At 28.6% G+C, this 22,347-nt stretch overlaps 3 protein-coding genes across 3 annotated transcripts; 2 read left to right on the top strand and 1 right to left on the bottom strand.

Annotated features, from left to right (window-relative positions):
* The first annotated feature begins 796 nt into the window (after positions 1-796).
* Positions 797-22,044, top strand: LOC116765863 (uncharacterized). The gene is made up of 5 exons (XM_032655490.2): positions 797-1,096; positions 5,422-5,473; positions 19,786-19,951; positions 20,143-20,264; positions 20,338-22,044. Exons 2-5 carry the CDS (start codon positions 5,447-5,449, stop codon positions 21,070-21,072), a joined length of 1,050 nt encoding a protein of 349 aa, XP_032511381.2. The 5' UTR covers positions 797-1,096; positions 5,422-5,446; the 3' UTR covers positions 21,073-22,044.
* On the top strand, positions 6,039-7,665 carry LOC116765864 (uncharacterized). Its single transcript, XM_032655491.2, has 3 exons — positions 6,039-6,191; positions 6,297-6,332; positions 6,862-7,665. The coding sequence occupies exons 1-3, from the start codon at positions 6,132-6,134 to the stop codon at positions 7,618-7,620; spliced, it is 855 nt and encodes a 284-aa protein (XP_032511382.1). The 5' UTR covers positions 6,039-6,131; the 3' UTR covers positions 7,621-7,665.
* Positions 16,253-16,849, bottom strand: LOC133319073 (uncharacterized). Its single transcript, XM_061522112.1, has 2 exons — positions 16,773-16,849; positions 16,253-16,684 (listed from the first exon to the last, which is right to left on the bottom strand). Exons 1-2 carry the CDS (start codon positions 16,779-16,781, stop codon positions 16,253-16,255), a joined length of 441 nt encoding a protein of 146 aa, XP_061378096.1. The 5' UTR covers positions 16,782-16,849.
* Positions 22,045-22,347: the final 303 nt, after the last annotated feature.

Below are 22,347 nucleotides of genomic sequence, written 5' to 3'. Positions count from 1 at the left end.
ATTAATAATATCATGTTATACAGTTATTACATTGACTTATAAATTTCAATAATAATATCATGTTATACATTGACTTTAAAATTTCAATATAATTTACAGTTACGTTACATAAACTTATTTACAAAACAGTTTACAATTAAGTTATATAAACCTTATGCACGTTTTAAACCTAATGTCACTAATGTATAAGTTTTTTATTATTGGTATTACGTTTTAATTAATTAATTTATGAATTTAAATATTTCATAGTAAATTGTTCTGAAGTCTCAATGTTGCAATTACTTTATACACATGATTAATTAAACTTATTTATCTGTCCTGTATATTTTAACATATAGTTAAAATTTTGTGTATTTTCGTGAAGCACTATTTAAAACAAATTTTTGATGTTTTTTACTTCATCCATAAGTACCAAAAAAGTATATAACAACCTAAGTAGGAAAAATTAAAACTTCCTTACCTTTATTACCTCCTACACAAAAAAACAACGGTTTTTCGAAGACTGATGTTTTATAAGTCTATAAGTTTAAGAATTGTTCAAAATTCATTAATGAAGACAAAAACAAAACGAAGAAAAAAATTGACCATCAATGATTCAAACGTAAAAAATGACCTAAAAATAAATATGTAACCAAAACATTCTTCGATAAAATATTATTAAGAGTTCACCCACCAAAGTGATTTACTTTGGTTAAGAACTGTAAGTACATTGCGTAATATCAAGATAATGAATGAATGGGATTTTGCTTGTGGATACTATCTCTGCGTACTTTTAGCGAGACCCGCAGTACTAAGAGAGACAACGCGTGCGCAACACGCGTTCATTGCCTGAACCAAAACCGATGCGATCGCGAACACGACGTTTTGTCCCCTAATCTTTTTGTTCTTCAATTTCTTTAAATGGAAGTATTGAGGGCACACCTCATTTCCCATTGTTGCGATTCTCTTTAACATGCTGTGAATATTCTTTGTTAATTTACAATACGAGTGTTAGTTCTACTTTCGTAAATTTAAATAAAACAAATCCTCTGTGAATATAAATTTTAAACGCTTCATTACTTGCTATATTTGATACGGATCTCAGGACTTACATGAGGTGGGTTATTGCTAAACATAACATTAACAATAAAAATATTTTTCAACCAAAATGTCAACTTAACCGAATACACTATTAATAAATAATAACACTGAACACTAATGACAACATACTAAAAATAAAAGTAGTCAGTTACCAAAATATAATAGTTCACTGATATCTTTAAATTAAATATTATATAGGTACAAATATAAAATAAAAAAATATAAACACATAAAAACCAAATCGCTAATTTACTATCAATAGAATTTTATTACAATCAGCCCAGAGTATTCTATGTATATATTCAAGGTACGGTTACATTGTGACTATAGAATTCTCACAAATCAAAAACATTTTAGTCACAAAGTACATACATATAAAATTATTAATTGCATACTTAAGTCATATTATATAATAATCACGAATTAAATAAAATCATTAAACTTGACACAACTTAAAACGCAGCGATTATAATGTAATATATAAAACAAACATATTTCACATAATTACTCAAAAAATAGCTACCACGTTTATACAAAAATTTTCAGATATATTTTATAATCTATTTTTAGGTCGAACAAATGTTTAATTAAAACAACTTTATCTAATAAAAAAATAATAAAGTAGATAAATTTTACGCACTTGGAAACTTTAAAAATATTGTTTAATTAAATTGTTGCAAATAATAGTAATATTAAAAATAGGGATAAATATTAAAAATAATATTGCATCAGATTTTTCAAATGTACCAGCCCTTATCTGTCAAGTCAAGAAACGTATTATCTCACTTGACTAAAATGCGAAGGTCTAATATTCGCAGGCCCTGGAGCCTGACTCCCACACTGGCCTTAACTACGTCATATTCAATTTGTCAGCGATATAATTATTATAGATTTCAATGATATATAAATATAAAAATACTACATAATATTTTTACTAACCTTTATATTATCATAAAAGGCTGTGTTTTTTTTATGATACGAACTTTTGTTACGTTACAAGAACAAACTGTTGTCGAGTATGTCACCTAACCTACTTCGGCTCTTTAACTTAATTGAAATTGCATGTAGGTTATGGTTGAACCCAGTTAATTCCTTCCTCAGCAGTCATTACTCTAGCGTGACACATGCTTTACCGTTTTGCTCGGCTGGGCATCTTTACAAAAACTAATGAGATAATTATCTCTTCTGGTAAAATGCACTCGACCACATCTTTATTATTCCAAAAATACAATTGTATGTTAAATGCTTAAATTTTCTTACATTAATATCTAACTCTATGTTAATATTTCAATGTATAATTAATTCTCACAATGAATATTCAATTCTTATAATCACTGATTATAATATCTTCTGTTCAAAAACTACCCTCTTTTGAATAAATTCTACGAGAAAACAAACGTTTTTTAATTTCCTTGTATGAACCTCAGGAAAAATATTTAAACGATGCTCAAAAGATGGCTAAGAGCAGTAATTAATTTTACTATAATAACAATTAATGCAATAGATAATGAATAGGTGTACTGTTTATAAACAGTGAACTAATAATTTAATTAACATATCCATACTTGTGTAATCTATTCCGTGATTACGTAAAAGATCGCCATTAAATGGAATATCATTACATACATCATTTGCTTTACATCCGTTAGGAAGAAAACTTGATCGATATTCATACTAATCGCGTGGTACATGGAAGTTATGAACTAATTACGAAATAATGAAACTCGTTTTAAATAATATTTTATAAAAGTAATATAAACGTAGTCAAAAATATGTAGCAAAAAATATAACCTGCTTCAAAAAAATATATATTACCTTTATTATTATTTTTAATATCACGCTGAAATTATTGTCATGGTAGTCTTTCTTTAGTTCTTATTACACTTCTTAGCCTATTAAGACATTAGAGCTTCATATTTACTTTGATTCATTATTATCATATTAAAAAATATTCAAAACAAATGATTCTATTTAAAATTCAAAAGTAGAAGAAATAAAAAACACTAGTGCTTTGTATTTCATTCTTAATTAAAATTACTCTCGTTTTTTAATTTTCTTTCGAAAACATTTGGCAAGTTTTTTGAAATAATAAAATTTGTTTATAATTTATTTTATCTTAAATAATACATTCCAACATCCCACATGGACTAGATGTGTGAGTTGAAAAAGATTATCTATATAAGACATTCACACATAACTTTAAATACCTCACTATATCACCTAATAAAGACAAAGGTAAATGTCAATGAACCCATTAATAAAAGCGTAAAACTAAATTGTATTATAATTTTCTAAATATGTGAGATTAATAACGTCTAAAAAAAAATTCAAACATTTGGCATTCTCATACCAAAGATTTTCATTCTTTATGACTCACATTTTCTACTATAAAATAGATATCGTAAAATTAATAAGTTACTTTTCAAATATTTGTAAGACTATGTAATAAACCACAACTACACCAACTACTGTATATATTGAATGTCATATCCGCGTTTCATATTTGTCAGAATAGTATAACTTAATTTGTATTATAATAGATGCAAGTACATATTGTGTACAAGAAATATCAGAGCAAATTTAAAATATACCGAAAATGAGAGCTCACTCGAGTACAAAAGAATAGACATTTATTCTAAGGTCGTATGCTTTTCATATCATTCGGTCAAAAAGGAAACTTCAAACACATTCTATGATAATTTCCAAGAATATCCCTAAACCTTGGGACGTTAATCGTAAAGGAGCTATTAATACGGAGTAGCTTATCTTTTCAAGGTATTTGTAGTATTAAAAAAAAATAGTTAAATCAAATTCCAAATTTAAATGGCTGGTTGTATAAAATAAGTGAAATATTTTTATATAACCATTCAAAAAGTAAATCAATCTTTGAGTGAATCTTTATGTAACTATTATAAATTTAAACACTTTATATTAATTAAAAAAAGTAATAGGTATTATGTAGGTACAATATTTAAACACACAAACGAAAATTCGATTCAGAAATATTAAAGTTCTAATGAATATTACTTTCTTTGAACAATATATCCGTCGTATGTTTCCTGATTGATATGCGAAGACCGAACACAGTTTCACTATCGTTGAATGCCTCATTGTCACAAACACTTTCTATAAATATATCGTGTATAACATAAAACATAACTTCATCGTGTATTGTTATTATTTTAGTAAATTATTCATAGAACATCCTTCATCTTAATATTTGCATTTTCATAAACATGGAGAGCATGCTTATAATGAAATTGCAGTCGTGTATTGAGCATTGAATATGTGTATAGTGTAATATAAAAACACTGGGAGAAAAAGAGATACTAAATCAGTAAAATATGCAATAATCTATCTATTTGTATGTAAGAACTGTGTCTTTGAAAATATAGACATTAGAATATAACTTGGTACAACAACTGTTGGAATTCCTAAACACGACTCGAAGTACTTTTTAATCGAGATTTGCACTATCGTATAATTATTCTTTGGGTTATTGAGGTAGCGCCGACTTTTTGTTTTAAAATATAGACATTAAACATATCATGTTATAGGATTACAGTATTCAACGGTTCAATGTCACAAATATCTCAATTTATAATGCGTTACACATACCCCGTGAGTACGCCCACAAATAACCTTGTGGAAACTAGAGCAAAGCAACCATCAAAGCTTTGGTAATCATATGTACCTGCACACGCGATAGACAGATAATATTATTTGTATGCTAATGAAATAAACGCTTTAGACACATTTCGTACATTGGTGTTGTGCAAAAATATAGTTTTAAAACTCTATTGTAGAGACATGTTTCACAAACATTTTGTTGTTTTTTATCTTAACATAAAAATTAGAACTTAAAAACTTCACATGTTCATATTTATTATAAACATATTCGTGGATCAATTTAAATTTGGTATAAATTTTAAATAAATTACATATTTAATAATTATAGTTAATCGTCTTATTACAATTCAAAATGTTTATTGATTGCGCATGATCTTACTTTGTTTTAATCTATATAACATTTTAAAAATATTCTCTATCTTATATAACCCATGCATATTCATAGACAATTTGTATTACTCATATCACATTCACATGTAAAATTGGTCTGAATGACAAGGCGTGCTTTAAAATTATTGATGAGGTTATAGTCAAGGTATTTGCGACCATGAATCAAATCACATTCTGCAACCAACAATGATACATAATACGATTGATAATTTGATTTCATTATGTCTTGCATTTAAAACATATTTATAAACACATAATTGCTACTTGTTTTGCAGAAAAACAGTATGATTTTATTTAAGATCATTATTTTTTTTCTTTCAGAACGCTACCATCCTGGTGATGAACAATGTATAAACAGAAATTTATTATTCTGGTAAGTTTTTTGATCATACAAAATTTGAACTTATACTACATGATACACACACTTTTTAATTAATAGTAAACAAATCAAATAATAAAACGTGATTGTTTAGTCCAAATTTATATTAGTCTATTCGGAATTTCTGTTAACTTCCAGTTTCCTTAAGTTTATAAGCTACGTTTAAAATAACATATATTATATATAATATATATATATATATATTACAAATTACAAATAACATATATATATATATTACAAATTCACTACTCTGTAACGTGATATATTTTACCAATGTATATCAAGCTCATTCTTCGATGACAGTCGGAAAAATTGGTCTATTAATTCAGTTATTCTTCGCCGAGACAAACAAATAATTAATTTCTAGCAAGCAACGAGGCGATCTCCCGTGAGAACTGTCCCAATTATCGGATCACATACTTCAAGGTTAATTAATTATATGATATAATTATTATCTTTTACTCAAATAATATATTATTGAAGTCCGTATGGAGCCATAACTGTTACAGTAAACTAATAAAAGTAAATTCAATTTAATTCTCCATCTACTTCCAATGACGCGTGAAACAGCTTTAATGCATTCAGTTTTTGATTATGATCAAGATTTCTTTTTTATAATATCATAACCAAAGTATGAGGTAATACAGGAGATATGATTTTCTCTCCAATATTCATTATCATATTTAAATGCGCCTTATTTAATGTGGAAGCAGTAAGTAATAACAATATTTGCGACAAATAAAATATTGTTTAGATATTATTAGTAAGGAATTTTATTTAATAACATTGTTTTATATTAAAAGTTTTTATATTTCAGCGTTATAACAGAGATGTTGTATGCATCTTGGAAAAGGTATGGATTTGTTAAGTTTTAAGAAATTATTATTATATTTTATATACAAAAAAATATCTAATAAATATTTTAAAATATTAATATTATAGAGCACCCCAAATCGAATACTCCTTAGTAACGAATAATAAAAATACTATGAACTTTTAGTGAAGTCAAAAAACCAATTAATAAAATTAATGAATATACGTAACAGTAATTAAAACCAAGGAAACATTTACAAAAATTCCTAGTTTTTAATATTTAGGTTAATATAAAAAATGTAATACAAATAAACTACTTAAATATTAAAATTTGTGCAGAAATTTCAAAATTTACAACTTGTTAATGCAAATATTTTAAATGGTGGCATAGATTTCTTTTGAACTCATTTAGCAATGAAACATCCAAATGTACTCAAGTTTGTACTCAAAGCAAAATCCCATGTTTGAAGCTCAATATTAATCTCCTTTGACAAAACAGAAACAAGTATACTAATATTTCAGCTACATATGTGAATAAATTAGTCATTGAACAATACGTTTTAATTCAGGATGAATCCCCGATATGCAAAACTGTTGACAATCCAAAACGTCGTAGCAATATAAACGACAATCTGCCGTATCACGAACCCTATCTGCCAAATGTAAGAAATTCAATCTTTTACAACTGTTCGAAACTGGAATGTAACACTGTTAAAGTACACTCGCTAACACAAGTAGCGTCACCTCTGCCGACGCTGAAATACTGCTACTTAGAAACCACAGAGAAATATAAATGCGAACCATTAAAATATTACCATTTTAAAAACATCGATAAGCTTTTATTTTTAAATAACAATATTCCGCATAAATCATTCTATTTAATAGATTGTTTAGCGTACGCAGATGGTGGGCGTTTATGCGTTAGGAAGGACGAAGTTGATTCACATACCAAATTGGTAGATATTGGTAACGTGATGAGGCCGAACGAAACAAACGTATTGTCACAGGAAGAATTTCTGTGCGAGGAGTCTAAGTTTAAGATGATCAACTGTGATCGTGATCTTTACGTGCCCTATCAGGACGGCTTAAGAGACAAGGAACGTATTAAATTAGATGATAAAATTCTTGTGAAAATAGATTACGAAGTGATTACCTTGAATCATAACTGCATTGACACTTGGTGTGGATACAGCGGACAAATAAGATCCACGCGAAGATATCAACCATCTGGAGGAAAAATTTTCAGATGCTTCTACGCTAATAGACAGCAGGTTTGCAAAGAAATTGAAAGCAGTTACTACAATGAACGTGATTGGTTAATACGATAACATAAATTATAATGTCAATAATAAACTATATAAATAACAAACCAAGTAATGATTTAATTGAATAATCATCGTTACATTATCGCATGTCACATAGCTGACAGTCACTCCGAGCACGGATACATTATGCATCACGTCGGATATAGCTCTATGATGTAATATTATAAAACATTAATTAGTATGTAAAACAGAACGTTATATAAGTGAATGATTAAAACTAATCCCTTTTTATTTTCTGATGAGGGTCAACAGAAATTATTGATACAAATAATAAAAATTTGCTTGGTTATATATACTGTTACAAGTTTAGATGATAGCCGTTATATTTTTTATTACATAATGTGAAAATAAACGGTATCTGCTCTTCCATAAAACATAAGCGTATGTCACGAATTCTTAAATCATCATTTCCAGATTCACTTTCATGCAATCGCCCTCAGTGAAAGTGGACGGGGTTCCGTACACTACCTACTTACAAAACCCGACTGTAACATTTAATTACACAACATTATAACAATTACGTATAAAAAAAAACCTTTTTGCAATTTAATAATAATGACAATTAAATCATTTTGATATTATTAATTAAATTGCTGCAAGTTATATTTGCTAAGTGTATACAAGTATATACTTATTGATTCTAAGATACAATGCTTTATTTCTATGTATTTGAAAGTCAAATGAAATTTATATAATAATTGACTTTGAAATTATATTCGCAGTAAACAAAACTAATTTTAATATACAGGAATAGGAAGTAAAAATTTAACGAACGTTTCACAAATAACTATACGAATACAAATTTCGTGACAAGTAACAATTAATATATTCTCCGATAGTATAAATTCATATATAACATTGGTACATGTTTAATATGTTTGTTAACTGTTAACGCAATTTTAATAAACTTTACCTTTTCAGAGTATATATATATTTCATCAACATTATTTCTTGCTTTGTAACAACCTTGCAGAGTTAGGGCAAAGATAAAGTAAACAATGACAGTAAAGCAGTAACAATACGTTTACAAACAATACATTGAACAAGACATATCACTTTAGTATTCGGAATGTCATTGTAAAGACGCGATCGATGCTTTGTTGTCTTGTCAAGACGGTTCTTCCAATAGCGGTACCGTATCTCTGACTAATAATATACAATAGTGCGACAAGAACCTTGCACCGAATGCTCTCAGCTGTGTTCGGAAGTTGGAACTTTGTTTGGCACACAATGCGCATTCTTATGATTGTTAACATCGCAGCTATGAAATAACAGTGCCTGATATTCTGCGCGATAATAAGACAATCGTGGAAGAAGCAGTTTATTTAGTAATACAAAGATTTTCTGATGGTATTTTATGCAAATTTTTAATCTGTTTTTTTCACATTATATCATTTATATATAATATGTTAGGTTACGATGGTAACAATTTCATTTTTATGGATATATTATGCAATTGAGTTAAACGGGTTTTATTTCAAAAATAACATACAGAAAATATACTAAATGCCAGAAAACGAGGTTCTGGCCACTTGCAAGTGGACTGAGACAAAGCGAATGTAGAGCAAGTTATCGAGACACTAACCTGTAAATTGCGTAACACACGACCAATTTGCTTAGGGCTGTACACTAACTGATTCACATATGAATATTATATAAAATATTTGTTTGTTTTTCTGAATAATCTCATTATTAGCCACGGGTTCAAGTAAAACAATCATTATTTTTATAAATATTATTCTGCTGTACGTGTGTATGTCACTGAACTTCTCCAAAACGGCCTGCCCTTTTCGAATTTTTTTTTTGTATGCATTGGGTGGCGCCTCAGATGGTTTAGATTTATAAATCAGTCTGGCAGATGGCGCTGCCGGCGGTATTTAGTATATTTAAAATGAAAAGACTTAAATGTAGGTTACGAATTGTATCTTTTATGCACCTATACATTTCCTTCTGAGTACAACTCTGATGTTCACTTAGACGAGGTCGCGAGTAAAAACTAGTAGATAAAATAATTTTACCTTAAATTATAATTTTCAATTTATTCAAGAAAAAAAAAGATAAATTGTATCTACATCCAATATCCATATTAAACGGATGCGATGAACCTTATCAAAATAAAAATTAAAAACTATTTTACGTAATGGTGGTAGCTGGCAACCATAATTCAAAGCTTGAGAGCCAAACAGCGACGGGCTTATTCTCACAACTCTCACGCTGCCCATTAGGATACGCCTACTAATATTATAAGAACCTGAATTTATAGTATTTATTAGTGTGACCTAGTTTCAAAATCATTTTATGTAACATTGGAATTGGTTTTAAAGTAACTTGAAACTTATTTACAAAAATATATATTTGATATCCGCTGTCACACTTACTTGCAAATTAAAGACTAAAAAAAATATTGTATTGGATTTCATTGCCATTGTTTCCTTGGGCACTGTATCAGCACCGTTATTTCAATTATTACTAAGATACTTACTTATATATATAAAAACCTTCGCTCTAAAATGCCCAATATTTTTTTTGGAAAATTCTTGAATTACATCACGAGATATTTCTTTCGAAAGTAGTGGTTTCATTTTATTATGAGCTATAACACACATAATCCATTAGCATCGGAAAGAAATTTCCATGAATATTTATGTATAAAAATTCTTAAAATAAATTTAATATTATCTCTGTTGAGGTCGCCTGAAGTCTATGCGTAAGTCAAGGTCAAGGTGCTTGTTGCAATTTATTGTCACACTAATAGTTGTGCAATTTATTCTTATGTAACATATATATAACTCTATATTATCCTGTTATTTATGTTAACATTTAATTGGTTGCAGATATATATAATTGTTCTGTATTTTTTAATCATGTTAGATACGTACAATTTCTGTTAATAGTTTATTTATATTTAACACAAGTTTTGTTTCGTCACACCACATACGAAGTGTCTCTAGTTTTACATTAATAAACCTATATTGGGGTGAGTGAAAATTTATGTAGTATGACGATTGAAATTCGTGGTATGAGTGTTGATACGATTCTAGTATATTCTTTTCTCTATATTTATTTTTAATTAACAATTTAAAAATATATATGTGCATTATAAACGGAATACTAATTATTATATTTATCTGTTTTAAACACGTACATATGCTACAAAAAAAAGATCTTATAACCTTTTTGTTTCATTATAAGTGTTTGCAGGATATTTATCTGTAGTACTGGTATACATATATGCATATATATTCTTATGTATTTTTTGAGAATATTATGATATTTTTCGATTCAGATTAATATTTAAGTAAGTTTGCGTTTTGCCAAATAGTTTTTTTTGTCATCAATATGGATTTTTTTCTAAATATTACTTTGTCTCACCTCGCGTTGCAAATTTCTTAAGACGAACGTTCTTCATTTGAAACGCTCTACTTCCATATATTTTGACATCCAAAAAAAATTCATACCTTTCATAATTAAAATTTATTATACAAAATTATGTAACCAATTTTTAAAAATCAATCAATCCATTTTTCGAATAAATATTTGTTTTAGAACTTTTGATGTAAAAACTAAATGCAAGTACAAAATTTTATAGTTAATCTTTTTGTTTGTAACGAAAAATATAATAATTGGCGAAAGTTCTTATTCATTTTTTTTTATATTAAACCTCCTGGATTGATATGAGAAGGAAAATTATCTCCGTAATTAATTCACACATAATTAAAGTCCTTTAACCATTCATATTGAACAGAAACTACTGACCTTGGTTTTATATACGTTATATGCCTAACCGAGGTTCACAATAGATTCTTAACACGAGGTCTTTGCCAAAAGTACCCACGTTTATTAAGTAAACTCAAAATGCAATTTAGAAGCGCCCACAGGCCTGTACTTACAACACAATAGCAGAATAAAACATCCACTGCCACGCTATATATAACTGTCATATTATTCCATTATTGATTACCAATATCAATATATAATTAAAGATATCTATATATATTTGACATAATTAATGTCCCTAAAATAAAATGACTTCAAATAGAAAATCTCTGTGAAGTGCCAATGTCATCGTTAATGTTTATGAGTGAATTATAAAATTTGAAATAGTGAATAAGAAAAATCTTATAAACGCCATACATCCCTGACATAAAATTCTTTAGCATGTGTTTATTTACTAGGCACTGCCATGTGACTATAAATTTGATATTCAATACACATTGTTAATGATAGCACCAAACATCTGGTTTATTCATATTGAACCATACCCATACGAACATGACTATTTTTATAAAATGCAATTAATTTTTCTCAATTACTGGGCAAATTTTTAATGTCCATTTTAAAATTTACCTTGAAATTTAAAAAAAGTCAATACAAATAAAGTAATAATATCATCGGTGGAATGATCAAAGAGGTTAGTCTGTTAAAAAATAATGAAAATATAAAAAAATTATATGCCCGAATAATTCAATACAAGGTTTTACTTGTTGGTTACATAATCATTTATTTTGGTCCATATATAAGGATGAATAGATGGATTCATTAAAAAACTACTGATGAATTTTGTATGGAATATTACAGTATTGTATATTATACATGGGAATAATTAATTTCCTATAAACACTTTCAAAAATCGTTATAGCTCCTGTGGGATCGCGGCACAACTGTTTTTTTTTATGACGTCACGTGACACTGATGATAGATAACGCTGCCGGTTGGTTACCTTAAGTGCTTGTTCATTTACATATTACTCTTTTCCCTATAAGACCTGTTCCGAATCCATACGGATGAAGTCACAGACAAAAGCTAGTAAGGCTTTTAAAAACTCCATAAAAAAATAAATGTCACGTTCCTATGTCGTTAAGTAGCAATAATTTATAATAAGTTCCCTATATAATGGTAAAATTTCCGAAAAGTAGTCTTAAATATCAGGCAGATTAATATCAAATCCGCGAGAAATGTGAGTTATATATATATAGTCGAAATATACTAAAAGCTTTTGATTCATTCATGTCATGTACTCAATCATAGAATGTTGTTTCATAAAATATTTTAAGTAAGTATTTTGAAATTGGAACACGGATATACTCAGACAAACTTTATGCCTTTGCAATCTTGTATTATATCAATACTTAATAAAAAAAACTATGTTGAGTAATGGAATTGAGGAATATGGTATAAAGATAATTTAAAGGCGATGGTATTTTATGATCTGTTCTATAATGACGCTTCACACAATAATAAATAAAGTACAAATGCTAAAGCTATTTCAAATTATTTATTAACTAAGACAATTCACAGATATTAAATATAAAAATCACAGCAAAAAAATTACAATATGTTTGTCATGACTAAATCATTAATACAATTTGTGCCTAATATATTTATGAGCTGATTGGTTCGCGAGTATTTACGTAAACTGACAGAAGTTAGTCACCTTTGTGAGAATGATCCGGCGTGGGTGAAAGCGGTCAGTGCTATCCTTAAAGTTGCCTCAACGTGCTATTCGCGATCATTACGGGATGCTAGATTTCACATTCCTTAAACATTTAATCGCACATTTAGATGTTATAGAAGCTTGTGTAAAACCGGAAAAGCGAAAATCGATACCTATTAGTATGTTCCTTATTGATATTGTGTTCGTTTAGTAAATTTTTAATAAAATTTACCAAAGATTACGATAAATTATTTTAAAAATCTATTGATCAAGATCATAATATTTATTTATTTCCGTTTGATAAATCACATAATATTTGTAGACAGACTGTTGGTCATGGTCTATTTACAACTCTAATTACAAAAACTAATAGTACGTGATGTCTCGTCCATTAATAGGCGAAAAATAGGAAATTATTAAGTGGTCATTAAATGTTTTGCTCTTTAAGAATTGTGTATTTAAATTATTTAGATTATTATAGCAACAACGTCTTCATTTTCTTTATAGAACATGTTATAGTTACATGTTCTATAAAGAAAATGAAGACCTTCAATTCGTTTTCCGTAACTACTTACGAGTATGTAATTAAAATCGTTACAAAAATATAAATTGTATACCTTACAAAGATATGCGTGCGTCCAAATATCTATTTAAGATAACTTATCGCATATTGGAAAGTCTAACGATTCATGTTTAACATGTAGCTTGTGCAAAAAGTATTGTGTAACGATACATCAGGCGTTCTCGTTTGCGACTTCCGATAGAACATACAGAATTTACCTCAAACAATGCGCACACGCATATTTTCTCATGTGACCGTTCGCGTGATGTGTATCACTAACACAATGTTTAAAATATGCCTGGTATTCAACCATACCCTGACAACCGTTTAATTCTAAAACACATAAATATCATTTAGAACTTATACGTTTTGCAAGAAATTAGCAATTTGGAACGAAATAGAGTGGCAGTAGCAAAAAACTGCTCCAAGCTACAAGTTTAAAAGCTAATCTGTCATTGAAATAACCTAAATAACTTTTTACTTCACTAACAGTAAACAATCACCGTGTCATGTGTATCTGATTAAAATGTCGTATTCCGTAACAATGATTAAGAAGTACGATATGTATCTCACGTAGCCACGACATTGATGAGAGGACTACTAAGTTATAATAAATCAAAGCTCGAAATACATTATTATATTTTAATAACTGCTTCCTACATCTTCTTTCAAACATATGTACTTTAGTCCATGTAATATCCATTGTGAAATAAATTAAAAAGTGTAATATAAATACGGAGTTATTTAAATAACCAGATTACTATTCTTAATATATATGAATTTTAATTATATGTATACATTAAGAAAGAGTATTATTCTTAGACTTTAATTGCAAGCGATTATCATAACAATCAACAAAGTCAAATATTTACAAGTTTTTCGAAACTATAGTTTACATTCATAAAATTCATAAAGAACGGTTGGTGTTTAAATATAACACAAAAAAACAAGTAACATTAAATAAGTTATTATACATAAAAGGTTGTGCTCCTCTTCAACGTTACGTCACGGCTTTCATTGCGTGTGAACATTTCATTTTGTTAGTGTATCACTTTCCATCTATAAATCATTATAATAATAAATATAAAGTATGAACTTTAACTGTAAGCAACACAAATATTTATTAAACATAAACTTATTTATACTAACTTAATACATACAAAAATAGTCTAAATTCAAATTTTGATCTTAAGTTTAATAATGTTAATCAAATCTTAAATAACATAAACAATTCTACATGCAGCTAATTACTATTTGATAAAAAAAAAACTACGCATTTTAATCATTTGTCTATTATCATGACATTTAGTCAAGTAATTATAGGCCTAAAATAGATTACATCCTTTGGTAAGGACCAATATTATTCCAACATAGCTAAGATCTACCACAAGAAAACTGACTTCCAAATGAAAACAACCTGTTTGATAGCTATGATACCACAGATTCATACACACACAGACAGATATAGACGTCAAACTCATAACACATTTTGCGTCGGGGGTTAAAGAATCACGTTTTTTGCGTCGGGGGTTAAAGAATCACGTTTTATACTTGTTAATTATTTATACTTGTAAAATAAAAAAAAAAATAATGACAAAGAGAAAGAGATAATGTTTCGTTGTAAAAAAATATACGTATATTTTTATATGGCACTTAAAAAAAACACTTGTTATATGCAACAGATGTTATAAGTATATTGTATAGAAATTACCAAACAAGCATTTATTAATTTTGAACTTTCTGCCCTATTAAAATTAAAAAAAGCTATTGCAAATTTCATATAAGATAGTAAACATCGTATAATATTTCGTTAAACATATATATTAATTGTATAAAAGGCAATGATCATGATTACTTCACGACCAACAAGCCTCAGCGCGTGCAATGCGGATTTGCGCATTTTAAACCCACATAATGTGGGTGTATGGCGCCCACTTTTAGAGGGACATGGTCCAAATAGACTAGTCATACCTGTGGAATTATATAAAAATTACCTTCAAATATACACGAACGCCCACAAATCTTTTATCTCTTCAAATTAACCCTGTCAGTATGAAACCGAATCATTTAATTATTTTTAATCTCTATAAGAACTTTAACAAAAAATTAAACGCAACCACCCACACGGAAGCGTAACGACTTATTATTAGTATATCTTTGACTTTTATTTATTTAATTCTTTTGTTTTTTTTTTTTTGTAACTATGATAGAAAACAGATGGAATTTCCTGGGATTTCTTACAATATGACCCTTATGAATAAACTTAGCGGTTCTGTTTTATGCCCATTTACGGTAACTGTCGCAACAGAACTATGAATCACGAGATTTGCAAATAGCTCTTTCGTGAGTTTATTAAATTCGTAAAAGGAAGTTACTTTGCAACATAAAAATAACAATTATGAAATTATTTAATGCAAACACTTATATTTTGGCTCATGGCATAATAAGTGACTTAAATAAGGATGGAGTGGACTAATTATAATGACAAATTTATTTTCCAAGCATTTCTAATACAAAGAAATAATTTATGTCACAATAACAACTGAATACATTCATATTCAGGGTAAGTGGGTAACTTTTATAAATAATTTTAAAATAATAGCCATAACAATAAAAAACATTAGTAATTTTGTAACATTTTATTTATAATGAGGCACTCTGTGCGACCGCATTGGTACCGGAGTGGGTACAGGTTTAGGCACACGAGGGACTACAGGAACAGCAGGTGCAATAGGCTTAGATGGTACAGGCATATTGTTTCCTTCCACACTCGTTCCATCAAGACCGGCGGTAAACCTGGTGATGTACAAGTTGCCGTCATCGCCGATGTAGGAAATCTCTCCCTCTATGATGAGTACATATCCTTTGCCTTCAGAGTCCGGCACAAGACGGCCGCGCTCTGATACAATAGTTCCTTCAGCTGTAACATATCTCAGTGCATACTGTCCATATTCATCGTGTATTTCCTCATGTTCCAAAGCTGGTAAAGCTCTTAGAGCAGCCAAATCCTTTGCAGTTCTCAGCGAGGGGGAAGCATATGCCATATAGATGACGCTAAGAGTTATCAAGAACTGTAAATAAGATAAATACTAATTAATTATTATATATACAACATGATGCAATATTTTTAAATTAATTTCATATGAGATCTTAGCTTACCAGTTTCATTTTTGATGATATTTTGTGATGGTAGAGGAATTGAAGTTAATTTATTACTGATGTAAATTCAATATCGGGAAACATTTTATACGAACATTTAAACTATTGTTTTGTAATAAATACCAAACAATTTTTAAATGAATGGTTTTAACTAATTGCAATCATTAATTAACTTAAAATAATTAAACATAAAAGTCTATAATTAAAAAGAATTGTGAAAAGACATTGTCTTTCAATAAAACTAAAAATCAATTTTCACTAAAATAATACTAAAATTGAAAACACAGTTTTTTTTATTAAAAAATGAGAATAAAAACATATATATAGTTTCATGATGTAAATAAAGTCAACTTAGTTTTTTTCTTATCAAGTAAAATTTAAATAATCAACAAAGATATTGATATTGAAATACGATATAAAATTCTTCATACATATATAAGTATATTAAAAATACTCATTATATTTTCTGTTAAACAATATTTTGAAACTGCCTTAATCAATGTTGTTATTTCAAATAGACCACTCTGTATATGTGACATAAATCTTAGTGGAATATAATATATATATATATACACGGAAGTTGTATTTTATTTTTTAAATGAACATAAAGAGCGATACACGAGAGAAATATTAAGTAATTCCTTTGTATTCCTATTATTTCAAACAATTCAAAAAGAAATCTCGCAGATAATAATAATTCTATCAATTACTTACTCACAAGTTTTCCGACTCATAGCTTATGTAATTAAAATGTTCATTGTTCAAAAAAATTCTTACATACTTGAAATCAATTTCTGTAATTCGACTGTAGCTGCTATTTATAACAGAATATAAGCCAGTTAAGAACATATATATCTTAATAATTCCATAAATTTAGTTGTTATTTTTAAATTAAACAAAATAAAATATCGACAATTTTTAATAAATATTATTGTAAAAGGTGCATAGTGAGAGTTACTTTAAAATATTTAAAAAATTTTCATCTCATCCTTCTATGATTACGATTCATGATGAAAGTATTCGAAACGGGGTTACAAAAAATTATTTATAGATGATACTGAAATTCAATGATTCTAGTTTAATGCATTTTTTATTATAAAAACACTATAAAATTAACAATTCGATACACCAAGGTTTGGTATGAGGTACTTATAATCGTTGACAATGTCCAGTAACCGTCGTTAAAACATGTATGTCATGTTAACTTAAGCAAGTGAGTCACCATTGTTGCCGTGTTATAAACTAAGGCTTGATTACGTTAGCACAAGAAGGCACAAGGTCCTTATACGGAGCAATTATTATTACATTTAAGATACTGAAACCAAAAAAATATTTATCTTACTTAAACATATACTAGCGTCTAAAAATGCGGATTTGTTCTTTGGCAACGTAAAAAATAAGATTATAATCATAATCAGTCACGGATTTACACAAATTTTGCTTTGATGCTACAAGGTCATGTAATTGAATAGAAATATTTGCGTTATAATTAAAAACACACACGTCAAGAACATAAAACATTTATTAGAGCAATAGGTATGTCACATGAGTCACTGTTTGCTCTTTACAAAGGTAGGTAATAACATCCCTCATATTCCTATTAAGTTTATCTCGGATCTGTTCACCTTAAGCAGTTTAAAACTAATATTATTAAAAATATTAGGAAACCAATTTAGGAAACAGGAACTATATATGGAAATGTTTTCCATAGTTTCAAATTCCCATACAGTCATCTAATCTGACATGCACATGATTCCGCGTAGGTCCTTAGTTACCGACCCACGTTTGTTCCCGAGGTTGCGACGCCAGCTTCGTATAATCATATTGATGAGTACCAATATTATCATTCTGTGACACTAGTTGAGTTAAGTATGAGGTTACCGTGTGCGCATCTATCAATGTTTTTAGATACTTCCTTGTTACAAACAAATAATAGAAATATAATAATTACATGAATCATGTCACAATGAAATCGTTAAAATTCCATGAACTAATAATAAGTACTTTACAAAATTTCTACTCAATTTTAGGTAGCACATTTGATCATAGAACTGTTCTTCTTTTTATTATTCTATGGTAATCAGCTATACTACCGCTTTCAGTGTGTTCCATAACTAGATAAATTATCGATTAAAAATATTGTTATAACAATAAATAAGGTAATGAAAATTTTATTCGCTGTATTACCATTGAAATTATTTAATGGGGTATTTCTAGAAAAAAGAATTGAGGTCTGGCCTACCGTGCATCAATCAATATGTTTCAGTGGTCTATTTGAAATCTTTGCTTACCTACTTCTGAATAGGTACAGAAATCTATAATTACTACAAGGGACGTAAACTTTTAGAAATAATCGTTTTATAAACTCTTAACATTAAAATGTATAACTGTATAACTCATTGATTCATTCAAGTTTGGTTAAAAAAATCCAAAATTGATTTAAATATGGATATTAACTTCCAATTTCATTTTATAAGAATGAGACTTAATGAATTCCAATTTCTTTTTCTATTTTAAATACAAACAGTGGTTATATTAAAAAGAGTGATCATGGGTAGTTTTAAAGATAAAAGTTATTTCTAAAACTTAAACCTCTATTAATATAAATTTACTTTTAACAGTCCCTCGGGGTCTGTTTCCCTATCATAACCTTCGAGGCCTATTTAACATCAGGCCATTGTTCAATAAAGTGCTAGTTCCGTGCGTCACTAATTCGTGACTTGGCCATTGTTGTTCACATACTTGTTGCTCGATTTCACGGGTTCTGAACATCGCGGGAAGACTGCACCCAAAACAAAAAAAGTAATACAAAAAAAATGAATACAAAAAGTAATATTAAACATTTTGGATTGCTTTAAATCCCGAAAATTATAATCTTAATTCATTGCTACATCACATTACGTAAATCTAATCTAAATCATTGATTATCAAAACTTAATACAATAAATCTGACAATAAATTGTATTTAAATATGCCAACTAGCGATATAAAAGGAAATATGTAATTTTTTCAGGTGATCGTGTACAGCGCCTTTGCTGCTCTTGATGGATACAGCTCCCAGCAGGACCCTGACCAGTTCCACATACAAACAGATGAAGATGATGAACGATATTTCCTATACCAGACTCACAACGGCCAATACCGCAAGGAAAGAAGGTTAAAGGACGGATCTGTTGTTGGTAAATATTTATTAAGAATTATCATTTAAATTCAACAATATTATAATATTCAACATTAAGAAAAATATTTCAATATTTTAATCGTTTCATCTTGCTATCCCGCCTACTAATAATAAAATATACGTAAGTCATACGTACGGAGCCGATTTAGGTGAGTCATAAAAATAATTCACTTTAAAATCTTATTCTAGGAACTACTGGTTGGGTTGGAGCTGATGGATTCTTGAGACTTCAAGATTATATAGCTGACGGTCAAGGATATAGAATTTATAAATCTAAAACGGTTTACGTGGGAGAAAATCGTTCCATTGGAGTAAGTAAACTAAATATTTTGATGTCATAAAACATCAAAGCTGTGACTAACAGTATTATTTTCCTTATTTCAGGAGTCTCTGAAAATAGCTAAAACAGCACCTACAGACTCTGGTTTTCATATTACTCCAGCCCCAGCACCTAATCCTCATCGAGGAACACCATTATTTACCACCACAACCAAAGCACCTTCTATCGTTTCTTCCACATTAAACCCACAGAGTATTTACCCATCAGAAATTTCTATAACACCGTCGACTCCTACCTACCCAAGTTCAACCTTTATTCCTAAAGTAGAGGTATCTCCAAATTCCATAGATACTACTTCTAAATTTAACCCAAAACCGACAGTTCCACCTATCACTGCAGAAGAGGCTTCTCCATCGCCCAATCCATATGATTATGACATATCTAATACAAACACTCTCGATGGATACTATGGTAGCGATAGCTCCCCTAAGGGCCGTTTTGACTTATACAACCCTAACTCCTATAGACACGCTGATGATTGGACTAGAAGGCAGCGTCCTGGGATTTATTTGGGAGATGGTTACACCCCACAATTTTCGGGATATGATGGGGTAGCTTTTCGAAGGAACGGTTTTAGATATTATCTTCCAAAACAATATCACGAGGAAGAAACCCATAACGATAATGAGAGAGCTGGCAGTTTTGGTTACATTGATCCATTTGGTATTCGCAGAGTAATATATTATAATACAGCTCCAGGTGAAGGATTTCAAATTAGAAAAAACAACAGATATGTTGGACATGACGCGACCCCGTATGATCCCCGTCCTGTGAAATGAAGTGTGTTGAAGTTACCACCTGTGTGTTGAAGTTACCACCTGCTAAACAGTATTCTTAAACAGTTAATGGATATAAAAATATTAGGACTGTCAAAACGATTGATCTTCGAACGAAACCTTTAAAGATAATGATTTATATTGTAAATAACCATAATTTTATTAAGGCATAACCTACTGTAATAATTAACAAAGGAAATATACTATAACAAAATTAAAATTAATCCTTTATGAATAGAAAAGGGGAAAAGAAATATTTATTTTAAGAATATTAGCTACAGAACAAAAAACTTATAAATAAATTATTTTTTATACAGATAAGGTATAGTAATGCACACTGATATATAATTGTTTAATGGAGTTTTTGTAATCGAGTATTTTACGTTTTTTATAAAACAATATTTTTATTTAAACATTGAAAAAAAAGTTGCAATTTATATATCGTTAACAAAATTTGTGAGCATTTGTCTCAGTAACTAAATTTTCAGATCAATTTCATAAAAAAAAAAATTACAGTTAGGTATACAAAAAAGGACATTTGTAGAAAATATTTACAACTTCGGACCATTGAACTTGACTATTAATACAAGATCAAACTCTTGATTGGCATTATGCGTAGGCAAGTCATGAACAAGTTTTTGTTACCTTATAGGCTTATGCTATTAAGAAATATTATGTAAATTGTTCAAAACATATGTAAATAAACTCTATATTTCTTAAACATAATGTGAAAGTTTTGGCTAATGAATTGTCATTTTTATGAATCATATTTTAAACAGAAAATGACTTCTCGTTGCCATAACTGGTAGTGGGATTTATTTATAACTAATTTAAAAAGTTAGTTCTAAATATTTTAGTTGTAGTTGTAACTTTCTAAGTAACAAAATAAATTTATCATAAAACACTATTTATTGCAATTGGTAATTGTATTTATTATCCATTAAATCGAAATATATAATGAAATTACTAAACATATATATTGTTTTATTTACCGATCTCCCCCATGTCATAATTATTGAAGGATTTTCTTGAACAATATGTTTATAATCTGTATAAGAAATACTCGTAAATGTTGCAAGAATAGAATATTTTCTCATATTTAGCTAATGATGATTATGTAATTTATTACAAATAATTTTACCTGATTATAAGATATTAAATAATTATGACGTGCAATTAAGGTTGAATAAAAGCAACCATCTTCAACCACTTACTTAGCAGTTATTTGTGAAACATCCAGAGTATTATATATTTATAAAATTGATATAAACATATATT

The sequence above is a fragment of the Danaus plexippus genome, chromosome 11 (genome assembly GCF_018135715.1).
Source record: "Danaus plexippus chromosome 11, MEX_DaPlex, whole genome shotgun sequence".
NCBI classification, from domain to species: Eukaryota; Metazoa; Arthropoda; class Insecta; order Lepidoptera; family Nymphalidae; genus Danaus; species Danaus plexippus.
This window is presented reverse-complemented; position numbering and strand designations above follow the sequence as displayed.